The 20,872-nt window shown below is 38.7% G+C and overlaps 2 protein-coding genes and 1 long non-coding RNA gene across 21 annotated transcripts in view; 2 read left to right on the plus strand and 1 right to left on the minus strand.

Moving 5' to 3' along the window:
* The window catches only part of LOC137237381 (uncharacterized), a 617,434-nt gene that overhangs the window by 376,160 nt on the left and 220,402 nt on the right, over positions 1 to 20,872 (minus strand). The gene's annotated exons all lie outside the window — the stretch shown is intronic.
* Positions 1 to 20,872, plus strand: part of LOC137237383 (uncharacterized) — a 253,773-nt gene that overhangs the window by 138,047 nt on the left and 94,854 nt on the right. The window lies entirely within an intron of this gene.
* LOC137237379 (uncharacterized) lies at positions 9,841 to 12,759 on the plus strand. The gene is made up of 2 exons (XM_067760932.1): positions 9,841 to 9,893; positions 10,045 to 12,759. The coding sequence occupies exon 2, from the start codon at positions 10,250 to 10,252 to the stop codon at positions 12,173 to 12,175; it is 1,926 nt and encodes a 641-aa protein (XP_067617033.1). The 5' UTR covers positions 9,841 to 9,893; positions 10,045 to 10,249; the 3' UTR covers positions 12,176 to 12,759.

Consider the following 20,872-nt stretch of genomic DNA (forward strand, 5'->3'; position numbering starts at 1 on the left):
TAAGATCACACTGGGGACTATTTCGAAATCCTTCTGAGATTTTTTTTTTTCTGATAATTTGGAAGTAACTTCAGTACCATGTAGTAATCGTTTCGGAACAGTCTCGGAAGTATTTCGAGTTTGTTTTCAGGATCGTACTAGATTTTATTCAGCATTGTTCTTGTTAACATTTCGGGACAATTTCTGGATTATTGTGAGGAGAATTTCGAAATCGCTCTATGGATAACATATGAATTACTCTCGAATTTTGTATTTCGAAACGTTCTCGACACCAACTTGGGATCAGCTCGAGGCAGTTTAAAAAATCATGTCCCTGCAGGGTCCTTTACGTGAAATTTTTAGTCCTTATTAAAAAAAGTAAAAAATACGCCTTCGAGTTAATTCAAATCACCTTACGTTATATCAAATCAAAGCATATCAAGTCATATGATGTCTTTTGAAAATATATCAAACCGTGATTTAAATAAATATCATATCATATCACACCATACAAATTGAAATCATTTTATACTTAGTCATGGCAAAGCATTTCACATCAAATCTAAGTACAAAATTTATTACGGATATGCCTTCACGTAGCATGATATTTATTAAACAAACGTACTAATCTTCTAGTAAAGTGATGCGTGTCAAGTTTCCCATTCACAGTAAGTAAACTGAGATAACAATTATGGTAAAGATTTGCGGTAACCAATTGAAAGCTTCGAGCGAATTCAATACTTTTTTAATATGAAATGTCAACGAACTTCATTATTGATACAATTTTCAACTTGAGTTCTTTGATGATATAATTTTTACTCGCAATTTCGACTCAGTAAAATAATAACGGTGCCCTAGCATACTAATCCATGCAAACTTGTTTGTGAGTGAACAAAATTTTTGGTTGAGGCTTAGTCAACTCGTAATAGAATACAAAAATAATAAATAGTTAGGCATAATAGCAAACTGAGTGACAGTCATGCGGTGCAATAAAATTAAATTAAAAAGCTAAATATGAAAGCAAGTCGAATTACGATTTTTATTACTTATATCATTCATATGTACACACATAGTGAATATCTACAAATATCAATTTAAAATCAACAAATCCTCTAAACACGCTAGGTTGAACATAAGCACAATATAAATTGTTGCATACTCGTAACTCGATAAAAGTCGAGGTAAATATATATAAATAAAAAATAAATAAATGAAAGGCGCGATAACCTCCGAAGAGATCTAAGGCCGAGCTTCTCTTCCAATTTGCGTCGTGCTCCTCTTGATTTTCCCTACAAATTGGCCGGACGGGGCCTACATGTTTTATGCCGACTCCGAACGGCATCTGCAAAGCAGATGAGTTTTCACTGAGAGCTTTTCATGGCAGAAATACACCCGGAGTGCTTGCCAAACACTGCCGAGGGGCGACCCCGCTTAGAAAAATTTTCTTCTAATTATAAAATCTTATTTCTAAAATTTTGATGTTGCTTTGCCCGGGAGTTGAACCCAGGGCATACGGTGTGATAGGCGGAGCACGCTACCATCACACCACGGTGGCCGCCAATATATATAAATATAAAATTGATATTTTGGTGAAGCGTTATTGATATTGACAAAAGTTAAGCTAATCCTATTATGCATACAAATATGTACAGCGCAAGGGAAATACAACGAACATTAAGTGAATGAATTATGCATATTTTAATATTCCGCAACTTATTCAGTGATAGCATATCCAATGAGCTGGCGACATGACATGGCATTAAAATGTTTCTATTTTGGAGAATTAAATTAGGCAATTCACAAAGTCTCATACCCGTCATATGTGCTATGTTTTAAGAAAAAGTTTGTATTGAAAAAAAAAAAGAAAAATTTAATATGTACAATTTTACGACGAGACTGATTACAATTTCCTTAATATATGTTCTGTTTAGAATTTCTGGCTAATGAAACCAAAGTCGCTGGAAATAAAAACTTAGCTAAGCTTTGAATGTTGCAAGCGAAATGTATATGGTTTGATTTCAGTTTTTTTCATCTGATCATGTTAGCACAATTGTCACAAATATGGGTTCGTGCCGGAACTTGTCGATTTCCTGCACGTGATCCCTACATCGATCGCGTAACCGGAATGTCAGCAACACTCGAAACACAATCCCTATATATTTCTCAAAAATAAAATTTAGATATGAACTCTTGTTTTAAATGATGATCACGGTAAACGTTTTGAGGACAATGATTGAAGAAAATATAACGGGAATGGAAAGGTATCGTTGTCGTTGGGGTGAATAAGGCCAAAGTTCAAAATCTTAATTGGCGTTATGACTACTTCATATGATCATAAGATCAATTAGATTTATGAACAATTCAAATGGTCACAAAGTGAACTGACTTTATTAACTTTCTTAATAAGACTTTATGACCTTTTAGGAAATTTCCAAAATTTAGAAAATGGACCGCCGTATCAGAAAGTTATGATGAAAAAAAAAAATTTGATTTTATTAAACTGAATAAAACGAAAACAATAAGACATAACGGTTATTCACCGGTTGCTAAAATTGTAAAACGCGGATGTGCGAAAAAAATGATTGACCTTATGGCTACTTAACAAAAAAATGTAAACTTTACGATCATTGCGTAAATGACGAATGGTCATAACATTAATGTTGTTGACATTGTAACCATTACAATCTTAAAGTTGTGATCGTTTCAAATGATAATAACTTCAATTGATTTTGTGGCCATTTGCAGTGGTCTATTGACGTTATGGTCGATTGATGTTGTGGCCGTTAATCTTATGTCACCCCTTCCTTGATTTTCGCTTGGTTGTTGCTTTTGTAAAATCAAAGGCGGACAACATCGTCAAACAGGAACGAGACTGATGGCAAGCCGACTTAAGGAATTTTAACACAACGGCGACCAAGAGGAAGGCGCAAGGCCTTGTTTCTACTGTTACAACAACAACAACGGGAAAACGCAAAAACTATCCACGCAGTTGGTTTTGTGGTAAGAAAGATAATTCTGAACTAAGTATTGTCGTTTACGCCTATCAACTAGCATCTTGCTGCAATCCTTATCTCTGCGAGGGTTTTCAATATAATATTTATCTGCACCTGGTATGGGTATGCACCTTATGCGGCCGACGTGGATAACTAGTTTTAGGATCCCATAGCGAAAACTTGGTGAGTGTTATCGAGTTGATGGTCCTTTGCCGGATGCAGATCCGGTACGTTCCGGTACCAAGCCCGATAGTCTCGGGAGCGATTTGTTATAACCACATGCGACCTTCAATACCATCCCGCCCTCCCACCTACTAGATCCATGAGGGGTTCGGGGTCGCCAGATCGTCGGCTGTTAATGAAACGGGATTCGCCACGGATATGTGAGTTTGACAATTGGGATTGGAGAAGCTAGCAACCTGAAAGGGCTGCGCTAAGCAAACCCCTTTAATCCGGTAGGTTAGTCGCCTCTTACGACAGGCATACCTATCGCGGGTATATTCTAACCCCCTAACCCGCCAGAGGTAGTGGTTTTCTAGTCGAAAAATTCAGCTTCCATAATATACTCACTTCCTACAAGTTGAGGTAGACTGAATTGACTCGAAATAAATTCATCTACAGTACGATATACCAAGCAAATTGGCTATCTTCTGAATAAAGAACACCAATCAAATCGAAATCGTGATTGACATCAGGCATACCACTAAGATCCTGGATGTGCTCACGCCACAAAACTCAAATATCGACTCATCGGGTCATTACTATTACAACTAAAGTTTTTAGTCAAGAATCTACTCGCAAGACAGAGCGATCGTCGACAAAATAATGTAAAGAAACAGTAGGAGAATATTTCTCAGCCACTATGTACCTCGATGGCGGCCGTTAAAGGGTTGCCAGAAAAACATCTGGTATGAGAAATTTCACTCCTCCACGTAAAAAGCAAACTCTGCCTAGAGGCTGCGCTGAGTAATGGGCGCTGCAATATGCGGTGTATGGGAGAATTATAGGAATGCGAAAGAAAGCACAGGGAATCTTCTTAGAAGCCATAGGCGTCATGCTTTACTGGCGTAAAGTAAAAGCGGTGCTGGCTGATGGGCATAATCTCAGAAACTCTCAAAAAAAAATTGGTGAATTACATATGGTTTCAATATCAGGCAACTTCCTGCATAAATATAACGGCGATTTGGTATCCGATTTTTGGAGTAGGCAAATGTTATGTACATAACCTTTGCTCTCGTTTATACATATGCAGATAGAGAGATGGCAAATTTCTATACTCCAACACTCACATGATGACGTAAAATTTTTTTAATTATAATAGCAGGGAATGGAATTTACTGCTCAAAAATTCCAGATGTTAAATAACATAATCGGTGTGCCCTTAGGTTGGGTTGAACTGGCCGGTCAAGAAAAACCTCAGATAGGCTGAATGTGTCCATAGTAATACCAGAACTTGTTTGACGAACAAACGGAAAAACCCCAATCAGGTGCGATGACTTATGTTATAGAATAACTTTGTCCTCTTGGCAAATACATGAAGTTTTCTACGACCTAGCTTAATTGCTTTAAGATGGCGCTATACCATAATGCCTGGCCTATGGCCATAATGCCTAAACTCAAGCTCCTCCGAGGCCTTAAGCCTTGCTGCGGTCACTAACGAGATGTTTTTGACATGTGACGCGGAGGATTTCTTCGCTCTCTCTTCCACATGGAGTTTAGTTTAACTCCTAGGTACATTGTGTAATATACTATTTCTTGAAGGGTAAACCTTCCTAGCCTAGGCTTAGCCCAATTAGATAAAATAATACTAGATCTTTCCGCGTTGGCGGCTAATACGATTACAGATGCCCAGGCATGTACATTCCGAAGTGCCTGATTCATCAGAGAGATGATTGTTGTTAGGTATCTGCCGCTTATAATAACTGAAACGGCTTATGTATATGCCGTAAATTTGATTGGTCATATGTTGAACCACCTAAGAAATTGGTTTATATCCAGCGTCCACAACATTGGTGATAAAACCTCACCATGCGGCATTCCTCTGTTTACAGATTTTGTTGCCTCGCATAGACCCCATTGCGATGTGATTATTATGCAGTGGGATATGGAGCCAATCCAATTTGTCAAAGCTTGATGAACTTCAATCGGGTTGAGACTGTCCATGATTGCTCTTTTCGAGACATTATTGAAAGCTACGGCAATGTCCAGAAAAACACCTAGGGTATTTCCCTGGTGTGCTAAGGCTTTCTCTATATTTATGACATTGCAATGAATGGTATGAATAATACTCGAGCCGTTATCCAAGATCCCGCGATAATCGTTTCACCGGTCATCTGCATAATAGCAGGGAATATCCCATCTGGACTTTCTGGAATATTTTAAATTGGCAAAAGTTTTTATTGCAAGAACTCCTCGCTTTCCACAACATTTTCAGCTTAAAATTCTCTTTTGCATGCCTTCTAGGAGGAATCTTTGCTTTACTTTCCCCCCGAATCTTCTTAGAGGACAAGCTCTGTTGTACGCGGTTGCCAGCGCCTTTGATAAGAAGTTGTTGCACTCTTCCAACACCTCTACGGTGGTAACCTCTTTAGGCTACCTCAGTCTTCCTGATACACATTTCTGAAATCCTGTTTCCCTAGGGTTTCTAAAGGTATTCCCCTTCTCTACCCTCTTTAGGAGGACTCTAAAGCTGATGTATGCATGGTCTGAGAAGGATGGCCTATCAGGGACCCTCCATTCATACCCCGATATATCCTACTCAGAGCACAATGTGATATGAGGCACATTACTCTGCCCTTGAGGTGTGCCCTAAGATCACATGTTAGTTTAACCCTTTATCAAAAATGTGGACATGTTTTAATGTATAGCATACTTCCTAATCCTTTGTAATATTTTATATAAACATATTTCTATTTAATATATTTGCTGAATGATAGCAAATTAATCCGTTTCCCTTTTCAATTAATCTCTTTTCTCCATATAATCAGTCACATTAATCCGCGATTTATTTCACGTTAAGTGCGCATTTTACACATAAATCGTGGTGGTATTTAATTAGGCGTTAAAGTTAATATGTTGGTATCTAAACTTAATACGGTGATTTGAAAAAAATTATTCAAATTAGCAATCCATTTTAAATGAACAGCGATACAGCATAAAGGATAAACGTACGCGCTGCTAATAAAATCTTTTTAAGTGCTAATGAGCGGAAAATACACGAAAAGCTAACATTCAAGTTTAAACAAGCACATCACTGATTATTTCACAGATTTGTATTTGAATGTAGGTTGTTTAAAATATCATGCATACGCCGCAGTGTCTTGTTTTTTTACATGGTAATATTAGCTTCACTTATTGTATCAAATCGGGTACCCTGGTATTACCCGATTACAATTTTTTAGAACCAGCTACTTTTGCTTAACAAGGCACCTTTGTGGAAACGGGTACTCTTCTTTGGAACCGGATACTTTTTCAGAATCCGGTCCTTTTATGGAACCGGGTGCTTATTTTGCTCCGGATGTTTTTTCAGAAAGGGGTCCTATTTTGGAAGGAGGTACTTATTTGGAACCGGTACCCTGGTTAAACCATCAACTCTAGTATCAAATCATAATATGTAAAACAAGTAAGCACGGTACTGTCTTCGGCAATAGGTAGGTATTTTGTGTGAGGATGCAAAGTTTCACGTTTTTTGCAGTCTGCATGAAATAGCTATGGTCACGAATCACTTATCTCAACAATATATGACGTAAACTTACGTATTTGAGGAAATCGTAAGCTTCTAGCAGTTAAATGACAGAAATGACAGTTTATATGGGGAATATATTATATATGTATACCACCGGTCTTTATGATTTTTTCAGATAACAATATATGCTGTATTCGTACGCATTTGGTGAAATTTGAAGCTCTAGTTGTTAAAATGGGGCAGAAACTTAAACAAAAATACCGACAATTATAAAAAACCTTACTCCGAAGGTATTTGATGAAAGCAAGTATAAAGAAAAACGTATAGTACAAAACATAAAAGCTGCACACAATTACAATCTACGAGCCAGAAATTTAAAACCTGTTCAAAAAGGGGAAAATGTAATGTTCAAAAGAAATCCAAGCTCAGTTTGGTGTCCTGGTGTCATTTTGAATAAATGTGAAGAGCCTCGATAATATATAGTTCAGGATTCTGATGGGGCATTGTATCGAAGAAACCGTCAGCATTTACTTAAGATACCGGAAACGAGGTTGAACTTGGAAAGGCAAATACTAGATGAAGACGATAAAAATAAAAATGAACCTAAAGAGAAAATCAAACATGAAGATTGTACTACTGAAGAAAACAAATACATTACAAAAAACAGAAAGGAAAGTAATTCCTCCCTTAAGACTACAATATGAATGAATTTTAAAATATAAAAAAGAGAGATGTTGTGAAGTACTACCTTCAATTATTATCTTTAATTACGATCTTTAATTATAATAGTGTAAATATATTATTATACTACTATTATCTACAACATTGTTCAATATTAGTTTTAAGCCATGCAACACTGTTATTGGAGGGAAAGTTTCCGACTTGGACAAAAGTGAAATTGACAGCTCCGTCTGACCACCGCAGGGTTATCTCCTGGGGAGAATTGAGGAATATGAGAACAGGGCAACGAACTTTCAATGGACCAACAAGGTTGACTGGGAAGTCTCAAAGCCCTTATTGCCATGCTTGGATAGGAAAGGCACCAGCTTTCTTCTCAAACTGAACAAATCCGCATTGAGGGTACTAACCGGTGTCATCACAGGTCATTGTGCTATCGCACCACTGCGCCGACGGTGGCAAATACCAACAAGCTCCCTCTGCAGAAGCTGTCAGGATGAGGAAGAAGAGGATTCGATCTACCACTTTCTCTGCCGATGTCCTGGGATTCAAAGAAGAAGGCTCAGAGATCTGGGCTCACGGTTCTTCGACAGCCTGACCGAGGTTGGTAAGACGGATTTCTCGCTTCTTCTTGGGTTCATCAGGGAAAGCAAGTGATTCGTTGAGGACCACTAGGAGATAATGGGGTTAAACAAATATACCGCCACCCTGCACTTACTGAGGGCACTCACAATGAATAGAAATGTCTCCGAGTGGAAGTGTGGATAGTACCCACGCACGTCTTCTTAACCTAACGTAGCCCAACCTAGCCAGTAGTCTGAAAGAAACAATCGGTTCTACTTTATAACAATTATATTATACTCTATAATCCCTATATGCATATTTGTACGTATTTAACTCTTTTATACCAACTATTAAAATAAAAATATTGCCCCCTTGTTGTTTTTGTTGCTGTAGCGGTAACAACACTTCCCGAAGGTTTTTGGGAGTGTTATCGTATTGATGGTCCTTTGCCGGATACAGATCCGGTACCTACCGGTAACAAGCATCATTAAGCCCGACCATCTCGAGAACGATTCAATGGAACCGAACTCACCACGGGTAGATGAGGTTGACAGTTAGAAGCTATAAATTGCGCTGGCAACCCTTTGAAAGGACTCCACAGCCCCTTGAATAATTTGGGTATTTTAGTCACCCCTTACGAAAGGCATACCCTCCTGTGGGTTTATTCTAAGCCCCCTAACCCGATGGGGTCTAAAGAATTCTGGTTACAGCTTATAATGCTGGTGAGTCTAGAGTGGGAAATCTCAAAAAATGGTTTACATTGGTAAATGTCTTCGTAAGTTGTATGGATCAGTTTTCGAGTAATTGGTTGGTTTTCAACAAAACAACGTGCTTATTATTCGTTATTAGATTTTCACAAAATTTCATTTAATCCACATTATTTCCTTTCCCCATCTATTACCTTATTTTTTTAAGAGATTCATAGAAAATAAGAAATTTTTTGCAAAGGAAGAGGCTTTTCCAAAAAATGTATTCAATGAATGTAGCTCAGGGATAGTTTGAACTCTAAATCCCCTGTGTTCATACTATTGCAAAGGCAGATGCCTCTATCCACTTAGCCATATGAACTCCCAGCTATAGGCTTTGTAATTTTTATCTAAGTGTTGGCTTTAGGTAGCTATGTATACTATATGCATTTTTTATCCAAATTGTGTAGAATATTTTCCGGTTAGTTCAACAGAACTTACATAATAAAATTTAGTATTATGAGTAGGATTTTAATAATCCCTTTGCAAGTGCATTGGCGTTTTTTAGATATGTATGTGTAAATTCGCTCGTATTATCTTTCTTTCGTTTTTTGTCTACAACACAACGACCAAGCTTACAGGGTTACAATATATTTGTATGTAAGCTCGTAACTATATTTAAATGACAATCGCTATCCCCAAGGAAAAGAACAAAAGGGATAATAAAACAACAACATGAAAATGAAACCTAAAAGCAGTTGGTATAGTTTTGACCTACATTTTAGTAGCTGTGTGGTAGCAATATTTATTTGTCTCGACGCTTTTAATATCAAATGTGCGTTTTATGTATCTACATTTATATATTTACAAGCACCTTTAGATTGCTACATTGTTTTTGTGGCACATGTGGCATTTAAAAAGTCAAATATTGAAATATGATCTATGATATGTATTATATAGGGACTACCAAACGTGCACTGGGAATCCGATTGAAAGAGCACGAAGCTGATATACAAAACAAAAACACCACCACCGCCTTAGCGCAGCATATCACAACAAGTGGACACTCAGCTGATCTGGCTAATACAAAAATAATAGATAGGAACAAACACGGGAGAGCCAGATATACATTGGAAAGTCTGAGAATATTGGAAAAACGGGCAAATACGATAAAAAAGAAAGAAGACACACAAAATATAGCAGCTGTTTACCTTTTATGTTTATAGTTAAGAATCAGTATGACAATGATACCAATGTTAAATGGTACTAATTCTTTTATTTTTAATATTTAAATAACAAATATATTACGTAAGTGTTGTCTATGTTTGTACGTATGTAAATCAATGTTAATGTTGTTCTCGTTACATATATAAAGTAAATTTATATATATAAACTAAAGTAGTCTTTATACCATAAATTAATGTAAATATTTTTATCTTTATTGTTGTTAATAAATTAGATCACCTCTGATGATGCTAGGAAGTCTAGCGAAACGTTAGGTGGAAAAATTGAAATAAATATCTTTATTTGCAATTAAAAAACGATTGGTCAAAAAAGCCTATTACCAACAAAAATCTACGAAAATAAATTAACCGGAAAAATCATAAAATTAATCATCTCGGAAGGCCTGCCGAAATATCACCCAACAACAACAATAAAGGAAAATGAAGGATTTTTACAAACACATGCGGTACAAATACGACGAACATACGTGCATAACACTAAAACACTTTAGTAAGCTAACGCAAAAATTATCCAAGCAAATGGAACGTCTAAAATTCTTATTAGAGTGCAAAAGGTATGACATTATTCCAAATCATTTAATGAACGCAGTTGAAAAAGTTAAAATAACCACAACATCCCAAAAACTACAACAACAACTTCATAAAACTAAATTCCACTTTTTGCGTAAAGTAATGAACATGGAAATAACCCAAACAAATTTAGATATAAAAATTACCAAGGATTACATTTACCACGCAGAAAAGCAACTAGAACGCAATCTCAACGAAGGTGAGTTAAAAACTTTCAAAAATAAACAAAATTTTTATGGCCAGAGAGTGGCGAAAGAAGTAAATGAAGTACATACAACAAAAATTAACAATCTGAAAGCCCAACAACTACGAAACATGGGAATATGCACAAACAATGACTGGTTTGTGAACAAAACCGATATAAACTTTCCTGAAGAAGTTAAATGGCTCCTATCGTTAGGGAAAAAATTTACTCTTCCGACGACAAGAAAACACTTCTCCGCAATACACACAATATCAGAAATTGAGCAAGCAATCCAAGCATTGGGCGATGAAAATACCAAAGAAATGGCGAGAAACAAAGTGAGCAACAGAATTCTCCAATTTAAACGAAACATAAAAAACAAATCATTGGAAAAATTTATATTAGAAACATACAACAAATGCAAAGCATTTCTAAACCTACACAAAAACAACATAGTTATAACAGACGCAGATAAGGGAAACAAAACTGTGGTTATATACAAAAGAGACTACAAAGAGAAAATGGAAGAGCTACTGGAACACAAAAACACTTACAGAAAACTGAGAACAGACCGAACAAATGCACTGCAAAAGAAAAACAACAGAATAGTCAACGATCTATACAAACAAAAATACATAAACATTAAAGAAAAACACAAGTTAACTTGCTCGGCAGCGATTGCACCAAAACTTTACGGGTTACCAAAAATACACAAGCCCAATACACCCTTACGCCCAATTGCATCATCCGTGAATGTACCATGCTACCAGCTATCGAAACATATAGGAGACATAATAAAGAATATAACCTCAGAAGAGTACAACATTAAAAATATGTTTAGGCTGAAAGAGAGACTACAAAATATGATAATCGACAAAGAAGAAGCTCTTGTATCTTTCGACGTCGTGTCACTATTCACGAATATTCCCACCAATCTCGCCATACGAATAATAATGGAAAAATTTGATAAAATCAACTCTTTAACAAATATACCCAAATGCAAATTCCAAGAAATTTTAAGATTTTGTTTACTTGATAATAATTATTTTATTTATGACAACGACATATACGCTCAAACTTTTGGTATGCCAATGGGCAATCCGCTCTCACCTACAATAGCGGATATAATTCTAGATGACCTTATTGATAAAACTCTAAATGAGCTGAAACAAAAACACGACATCGACATAAAATTTTTAGTAAAATATGTGGACGACATTCTGGCGATTGTAAAACGTAAGGACGTGGATTTAATATTAGAAACACTTAACAAATATCACAACAAAATTCAGTTTACGATTGAAATGGAGAGAGATGACAGCATACCATACCTGGACGTAAGAATATATAAAAATATAAATAATGGAAGCCTCTCATTTGAGTGGTACGCAAAGCCTTTATCCTCCGGCAGACTGATAAATTTTCATTCGTCCCAGCCAATGAAATACAAAATAAACACAGCGAAAAATTTGATAAAGAAAGTACTAACTATAAGTGACAAGCAATTCTGGAACACAAACTTGCAAAAAATTGATAAAATGCTTAAAAGCAATAGCTACCCACACACCCTAATTAAAAATCTAATAGAATAAATAATAAGAGAAATAAATAACGCACAAAACAACACAACGACACATAAGGAAAATAAGTCAAAACAATACTTCAGTGTAACCTATGTACCTAAACTTACCCAAAACCTCAGCAAAACTATATTCCACGACAAACAAAACATATCTTTATCATATAAATCAAACTACACACTAGCAAGTATATTTACTAACACAAAAAGCCCAAACGAAAAATTAGAACAAAACAATGTGGTATATGAAATAACGTGTAAAGGTAAAGAAAATGAAATCTGCAGCAGGGTATATATAGGGACACCAAACGTGCACTGGGAATCCGATTGAAAGAGCACGAAGCTGATATACAAAACAAAAAAACCACCACCGCCTTAGCGCAGCATATCACAACAAGTGGACACTCAGCTGATCTGGCTAATACAAAAATAATAGATAGGAACAAACACGGGAGAGCCAGATATACATTGGAAAGTCTGAGAATATTGGAAAAACGGGCAAATACGATAAACAAGAAAGAAGACACACAAAATATAGCAGCTGTTTACCTTTTATGTTTATAGTTAAGAATCAGTATTACAATGATACCAATGTTAAATGGAACTAATTCTTTTAGTTTTAATATTTAAATAACAAATATATTACGTAAGTGTTGTCTATGTTTGTACGTATGTAAATCAATGTTAGTGTTGTTCTCGTTACATATATAAAGTAAATTTATATATATAAATTAAAGTAGTCTTTATACAATAAATTAATGTAAATATTTTTATCTTTATTGTTGTTAATAAATTAGATCACCTCTGATGATGCTAGGAAGTCTAGCGAAACGTTAGGTGGAAAAATTGAAATAAATATCATTATTTGCAATTAAAAAACGATTGGTCAAAAAAGCCTATTACCAACAAAAATATGTATTCTTGTTTTTCCAACGGAATTTTAACATTATTATGTTATATTATCATTTTAAAAATCTATGCCTTCAGATATTTATATGTAAACAGGTTAAGTCAAATTCTGTTTCACACTTTGTTATTAGAGAAAGTGGTATTCCTTATGTCCCATCTCTGCCAAGAAAAATCATATATCTTCTATTTGTGTATCTATATTTCTCAGCTGATGAGTTTCTCTGTAACTGAGCAGTTTAATATTGCGACGCTTAAGAAGACACTGCCTTTCAAAGACTCGGTAAAAATTAAAATTTTTAAATTATAAATTTCAAACAAAAATAAGAAAACTAAAAAGTTATAAATAAAAAAAAAAATAACAGGACTAGCGAGGTTTCATCGAGTCACTTGAGGGCAGTGCGCTGCCACAATATCCGAGTTAAAAAACAAGTGTGTGTGTGTACTTATGTAAGCACGCGAGAAGTTATACTTCTATAATATATAGAAAAGAACAGATTGCGATAGGAACTAAAGTGATAACAAAAAATATTATGAATTTTTTGCAGTGACCCCAGCATGACCCGGTAGAATGTCCCCAAAATCCTGTCGAAATTACCCCCAAATTAACCCGGGAGGACTCCTGAAATGACCTAATAACGACCCTGAAGTGATCCCCAAATCACCTCGGTAGGATTCCGGCAGTGCTTAAAAAGTTATTGCTGAATGACTCCCAAGTGATCCCAAATGACCCTGGGAAGATCCCTGGAGAGTACTCAAAATCGTCCCGAAATCACCCCCGAATGACCCTGTGAAGACCCCGAATGAACTCCCAAACTACCACGAAGTGATCCCAAAATGATCCCGGGAGGATCTCGAGAGAATCCAAAAAATCATCCGGAAATAACTGCAGGAGGACCCCGACGGAGTCTCTGAATTCATCCCGAAATGAACCCCAAAATGGCCGAGGGGAGATTCAAAGGAGTTCAAAAATCTACCCTAAAAGTATCGTAAATACTACTCTAGGCAAAGGGCTTCCTAAACACCAAATTAAATTTATTTTTATTTTCTATAGACCGGTCCCTGGTCCACTTCCCGGAAAGAAAATCCAAAGGACTACTCTCCGGGTTGCGCTGAATGTATTCGGAAAATTTGAATAAAATCGGTGAAGTGGTATTGGAGTCCATAAGCTGCATACAAACAAATGTACATCCTTTTTTATATATGGATGTGTGTAGATAGATTAAATTTTTTTAGAGCACAAACATTAGCATATATGCACATACATGCATACATACAACGCATAAATATGTATGTCAAGCTGATATGAATTGAAATTATATACATACATACATCCATACAAACGTATAAATGCACACCCGAAGTTAAATAACGCTAGCGAATGCTGGCCTTTTTCGAATACATACATTCTACTCAAAGCAAGTTAGCTTGTACAATTCACAGCGAACATACACACGAAGTGCATTTTCAACTGTGAATTTTGCGTCACATTTTCAAAAAAATTCATTCGCATCATATTTTCATAAAGCGCCTAAGAAGTATAACTCCAAAGAAATCAAGTATTAACAACACAAATATTACAACACCTCATTATTCGTGTTGTAATATTCGTCAAACAAATGAAACTTTCGAACTTCTTGAAAAATCTTTCCCAAACCTCGCTCTTTCCCTGGAACACTCGCTGACCGCTTATATATTTTTTCATGAGACTCTCTTCGCCCGCCGTTTATCTGCAATACTGCCACAGCAATTGGCCTGTTTCCCCCTTTTTATGGCCTTTTGGTATCTTTGGTATCTTTTCTCTATCCACCATCCAATGCTTTGCATTTCCAGGTTTGAAACAATCCTCTCTAACTACCACAAGCTCGCAGCGGTGCTGCACGCCATCAACTTGGTACCATATACACAATACTGAATCAACAAAGGTTTACTTTACAAACGGTTTACTGGTTTATCTCCGCATATCATCAGAATGAAGCTAATATGGTCTTTTGGTAGATATCTGCCCAAAGGGATTGCTACGATGAACCAGCGCCACAGTCAAAGACTGCTTCTTCACGAAATTTATACCCTTAGGAACAGCCGGAATATTAGTTCTACCTTTCTGTTACAAAGTACAATTTGTTAGACTAAAATTAATTGGGCTTCTTAAAAAGTTTATATATCTTCAGATGATTTATACTCAGCTGCCAAGAAACCTTTAAAGTTTTATAAAGGAATGAATATCCAGAATTTACGCATGTGACAGCTTCTAGGATACATTTTGTTTCAATTGAGTAAATCCTGAATTTCCTGCATTGCCCCATAGCATTGCTCAGTAGAAAATATTTAAGCTTATTATTTCTTCTGGTTTTCGCTTTACTATTTTCGATTTATTTTGCAACAATATTTCCTCGTCAACATATTTTCATTTAATATTTACATATAAATCTATATCATATATGCCATACATATATACGAACTAATATAAATCAAAAGCGTCACACTTGTCAAACGCTGTCATAGCTATTGTTTAACAGTTGTTTGAGTTTTGTGTGCATGACCACAAGCACAACAACAACAACAACCACAAAAACAATCTATATAGCTAAATCAAGCAACAAGTTGTAACAGAGCAGCAGAAATAAAGCTAAAATGTTGAAAAGCGCAAACAATGCCTTACAGAATGTCACATAAAATGAATGAATGAATGAAGGGGCATACGCCATGGCGTATGAGTGACAAACTATAATGAAAATATTCCCTTTGCCTTGCAGGCTTAACTATGTTTGTGTGTGTGTGTAAGCATCATTCGTTGGTTACACTTATAAGATTATGCCATTTCCTTTGTTTTTATTCAATGTTCTTTCTTTTTTCTTTATTACGCTCTTCTTATTGTTTACTTTAGACAAACAGCTATTGCGAAAACTATCATGCGCTTCCTGTTCCATCAAACGCTGTCACTTGCCGGTATATCCGGTATGGTTTGTCTTTAGTACCTACATAATAAATTGTAAAAGTTCTCAGTATTAAATGCTATCATATGAGTGTTTTTCTTTGGAAAAATTACTTTTTATTACAATTGATTTTTCTTGAATAGCAATCTTTTTGTACATTCGTCATCATGCTGAGAATTCAAGCTGAGAAGAAATTGGCATTCCATTTGTAATTTAGTATATCAAAAATGCACAGGACAGACATATTGATTACATAAATTTTTTTTTTTTTTGATGTATCATTATTTGTTCTTCTACTTCTTATTTGCTCATACAGAAGGATTTTAAGATATTCTCGTGTTTAAATATATACTAGCCTTTACCCGCGGCCCCGTCCGCAAGGAGGAAATTAAATATATGGGATATTCACGTTAGCCTGCTTATCAAGTTATCTGTTTAAAAAGATGTTTCTGTCCAATACATTTTATTTTTGTAATTGAGTAAAAAAAGAACTAAATGAGCTGATAACCAGACAGGATCCCCAAATGATCCCGAAATTATCCAGAAAAATCCACGAAATGACCCCGACGCTATCGCGGACAGATCCCGAAAACCATTTAGAAATGCCACGGAAGGGTCTCCAAAAGTTCCCGGAATAGTCCCAAAAAACCCGAAATGACAACGACACGATTCTAGACTTATCCAGAGAACCACAAAGAAATGATGCCTGAAGGGTACCAAAATGATCCCGAAATAGTCCCGAAAAAGTTCCGAAATGACCCTGACGGGCTCCCGGACGGTTCTCAAAAACCATCCAGAAAATATCCAGGAAGGGTCCTTAGGGGATCCACGACGGATCGCGAAAACCATACAGAAATGATTCCGGAAGGGTCCCAAAATGATCCCGTATTAGTCCCGAAAAAGTCCTGAAATGACCCCGACGGGATCCCAGACGGATTCCGAAAACTATCCAGAAATGATGCCGGAAAGGTCCTCAAATGATCCCCTAATAGTCCCGAAATGACCCTGACGGGATCTCGAACGGACTCCTAAATAACCCTGACGGGATCCCGGACAGATCTCGTAATCCATCCAGAAATGATCTTGGAAACCCAAAATAATCCCGAAACAATATCTGAAAAGTCCAGAAATTACCCCGACAGGATCCCTCACGGATCCCAAAAACTATCCAGAAATGATGCCGGAATGTCCTCAAAAGATCCCCTAATAGTCCCGAAATGACCGAAAACCATCCAGAAATTATGCCGGAAGGGACCCCAAATGATCCCGAATACCATACAGAAATGATGCCGGAAAATACCCCAAATGATCCCCAAATAGTCCCAAAAAAGTTCCGAAATGACCCGGAAGGGATCCCGGACGGATCCCGAAAACCATCCAGAAATTATGCCGAAAGGGTCCCCTAATGATCCGATACCAGTCGATAAAAAGTCCCGAAATAACCCCAACGGGAAGCCGGACGGATCCTCAAAATCATATAAAAATGATGCCTGAAGGTACCCCAAATGATCCCGAAATAGTCCCGAAATGACCCTGGCAGGATCCCGTACGGATCCCGAAAACCATCCAGAAATGATGCCGAAAGGCTCCCCTAATTATCCCGTATTAGTCCCGAAAAAGTCCCGAAATGACCCCGACGGGATTCATGACGGATCCCGAAAAGCTTCCAGAAATAATGCCGAAAAGGTCCCCAAATCATCCCGTATTAGTCAAGAAAAAGTCCTGAATTGACCCGTCGGGATCCCGGAAGGATCCCGAAAACTATCCAGAAAGGATGCCGGAAGGTATCCCGAAATAGTCCCGAAATGACCCTGACGGGATCCCGGACGGATCCCGAAAACCATCTACAAATGATGCCGGAAGGTACCCCAAATGATCCCGAAATAGTCCCGAAATGACCCCGACGGGATACCGGACGGATCCCGAAAACCATCCAGAAATGATGCCGAAAGCGTTCCAAATGATCCCGTATTCGTCGAGAAAAATTCCCGAAATGACCCCGACGGAATCCCGGACGGATCCTCAAAACCATATAGAAATGATGCCGGAAGGTACCCCAAAGGATCCCGAAATAGTTCCGTAATGAACCTGACGGGATCCCGGACGGATCCCGAAAACCATCTAGAAATGATGCCGTAAGGTACCCCAAATGATCCCGAAATAATCCCGAAATGACCCCGACGGGATCCCGGACGGATCCCGAAAACCATACAGAAATGATGCCGAAAGCGTCCCCAAATGATCCCGTATTAGTCGAGAAAAAGTCCCGAAATGAACCCGACTGGTTCCCGGACGGATCCCGAAAAGCATCCAGATATGATGCCGAAAGGGTCCCCAAATGATCCCGTATAAGTCGAGAAAAAGTCCCGAAATGACCAAGACGGGATCCCGGACGGATCCCGAAAACCATCCAGAAATGATGCCGAAAGCGTCCCCAAATGATCCCGTATTAGTCGAGAAAAAGTCCCGAAATGACCCCAACGGGTTCCCGGACGGATCCCGAAAAGCATCCAGATACGATGCTGAAAGGGTCGCCAAATGATCCCGTATTAGTCGAGAAAAAGTCCCGAAATAACCCCGACGGGATCCCGGACGGATCCTCAAAATCATATAGAAATGGTGCCGGAAAGTAACCCAAATGATCCCAAAATAGTCCCGAAATGACCCTGATTGGATCCTGGACGGATCCCGAAAACCATCTAGCAATGATGCCGGAAGGTACCTCAAATGAACCCGTATTAGTCGAGAAAAAGTCCCAAAATTACCCTGAAGGGATCCCGAACGGATCCCGAAAACCATACAGAAATGATTCCGAAAAGGTCCCCAAATGATCCCGTATAAGTCGAGAAAAAGTCCCAAAATGACCAAGACGGGATCCCGGACGGATCCCGAAAACCATCCAGAAATGATGCCGAAAGCGTCCCCAAATGATCCCGTATTAGTCGAGAAAAAGTCCCGAAATGACCCCGACGAGATCCCGTACGGATCCCGAAAACCATCTAGAAATGATGCCGGAAGGTACCCCAAATGATCCCGAAATAGTCCCGAAATGACCCCGACGGGATCCCGGACGGATCCCGAAAACTATCCAGAAATGATGCCGAAAGCGTCCCCAAATGATCCCGTATTAGTCGAGAAAAAGTCCCGAAATGACCCCGACGGGATCCCGTACGGATCCCGAAAACCATCTAGAAATGATGCCGGAAGGTACCCCAAATGATCCCGAAATAGTCCCGAAATGACCCCGACGGGATCCCGGACGGATCCCGAAAACTATCCAGATGCCGAAAGCGTCCCCAAATGATCCCGTATTAGTCGAGAAAAAGTCCCGAAATGACCCCGACGGGTTCCGGACGGATCCCGAAAACCATCAAGAAATGATGCCGAAAGGGTCCCCAAATGATCCCGTATAAGTCGAGAAAAAGTCCCGAAATGACCAAGACGGGATCCCGGACGGATCCCGAAAACCATCCAGAAATGATGCCGAAAGCGTCCCCAAATGATCCCGTATTAGTCGAGAAAAAGTCCCGAAATGACCCCAACGGGTTCCCGGACGGATCCCGAAAAGCCTCCAGATACGATGCCGAAAGGGTCGCCAAATGATCCCGTATTAGTCGAGAAAAAGTCCCGAAATAACCCCGACGGGATCCCGGACGGATCCTCAAAATCATATAGAAATGGTGCCGGAAGGTAACCCAAATGATCCCAAAATAGTCCCGAAATGACCCTGATTGGATCCTGGACGGATCCCGAAAACCATCTAGCAATGATGCCGGAAGGTACCTCAAATGAACCCGTATTAGTCGAGAAAAAGTCCCAAAATTACCCTGAAGGGATCCCGAACGGATCCCGAAAACCATACAGAAATGATGCCGAAAAGGTCCCCAAATGATCCCGTATAAGTCGAGAAAAAGTCCCAAAATGACCAAGACGGGATCCCGGACGGATCCCGAAAACCATCCAGAAATGATGCCGAAAGCGTCCCCAAATGATCCCGTATTAGTCGAGAAAAAGTCCCGAAATGACCCCGACGGGATCCCGTACGGATCCCGAAAACCATCTAGAAATGATGCCGGAAGGTACCCCAAATGATCCCGAAATAGTCCCGAAATGACCCCGACGGGATCCCGGACGGATCCCGAAAACTATCCAGAAATGATGCCGAAAGCGTCCCCAAATGATCCCGTATTAGTCGAGAAAAAGTCCCGAAATGACCCCGACGGGTTCCGGACGGATCCCGAAAACCATCAAGAAATGATGCCGAAAGGGTCCCCAAATGATCCCGTATAAGTCGAGAAAAAGTCCCGAAATGACCAAGACGGGATCCCGGACGGATCCCTAAAACCATCTAGCAATGATGCCGGAAGCTACCCCAAATGATCCCGTATTAGTCGAGAAAAAGTCCAGAAATGACCCCGACGGGATCCCTGATGGATCCCGAAAACCATCTAGAAATGATGCCGCAAGGTACCTCAAAGGAACCCGTATTAGTCGAGAAAAAGTCCCAAAATTACCCTGAAGGGATCCCGAACGGATCCCGAAAACCACACAGAAATGATGCCTAAAAGGTCCCCAAATGATCCCGTATTAGTCGCGAAAAAGTCCCGAAATGACCCCGACGGGATACCGGACGGATCCCGAAAACCATTTAGAAATGATGCCGAAAGGGTCCCCAAATGATCCCGTATTAGTCGAGAAAGGGCCCCGAAATGACCCTGACGGGATCCGGACGGAACCCGAAAACCATCCAGAAATGATGCCGAAAGGGTCCTCAAATGATCCCGTATCAGTCGAGAAAAAGTCCAGAAATGACCCCGACGGGACCCGGACGGATCCCGAAAACCATCCAGAAATGATGCCGAAAGGCT

This window comes from Eurosta solidaginis, chromosome 1 (assembly GCF_040869045.1).
Source record: "Eurosta solidaginis isolate ZX-2024a chromosome 1, ASM4086904v1, whole genome shotgun sequence".
NCBI classification, from domain to species: Eukaryota; Metazoa; Arthropoda; class Insecta; order Diptera; family Tephritidae; genus Eurosta; species Eurosta solidaginis.

What these genes read in the sequence shown, in the direction of transcription:
- LOC137237379 (XM_067760932.1), top strand. Translation starts at nt 10,250, where the DNA reads ATGAAGGATTTTTACAAACACATGCGGTACAAATACGACGAACATACG.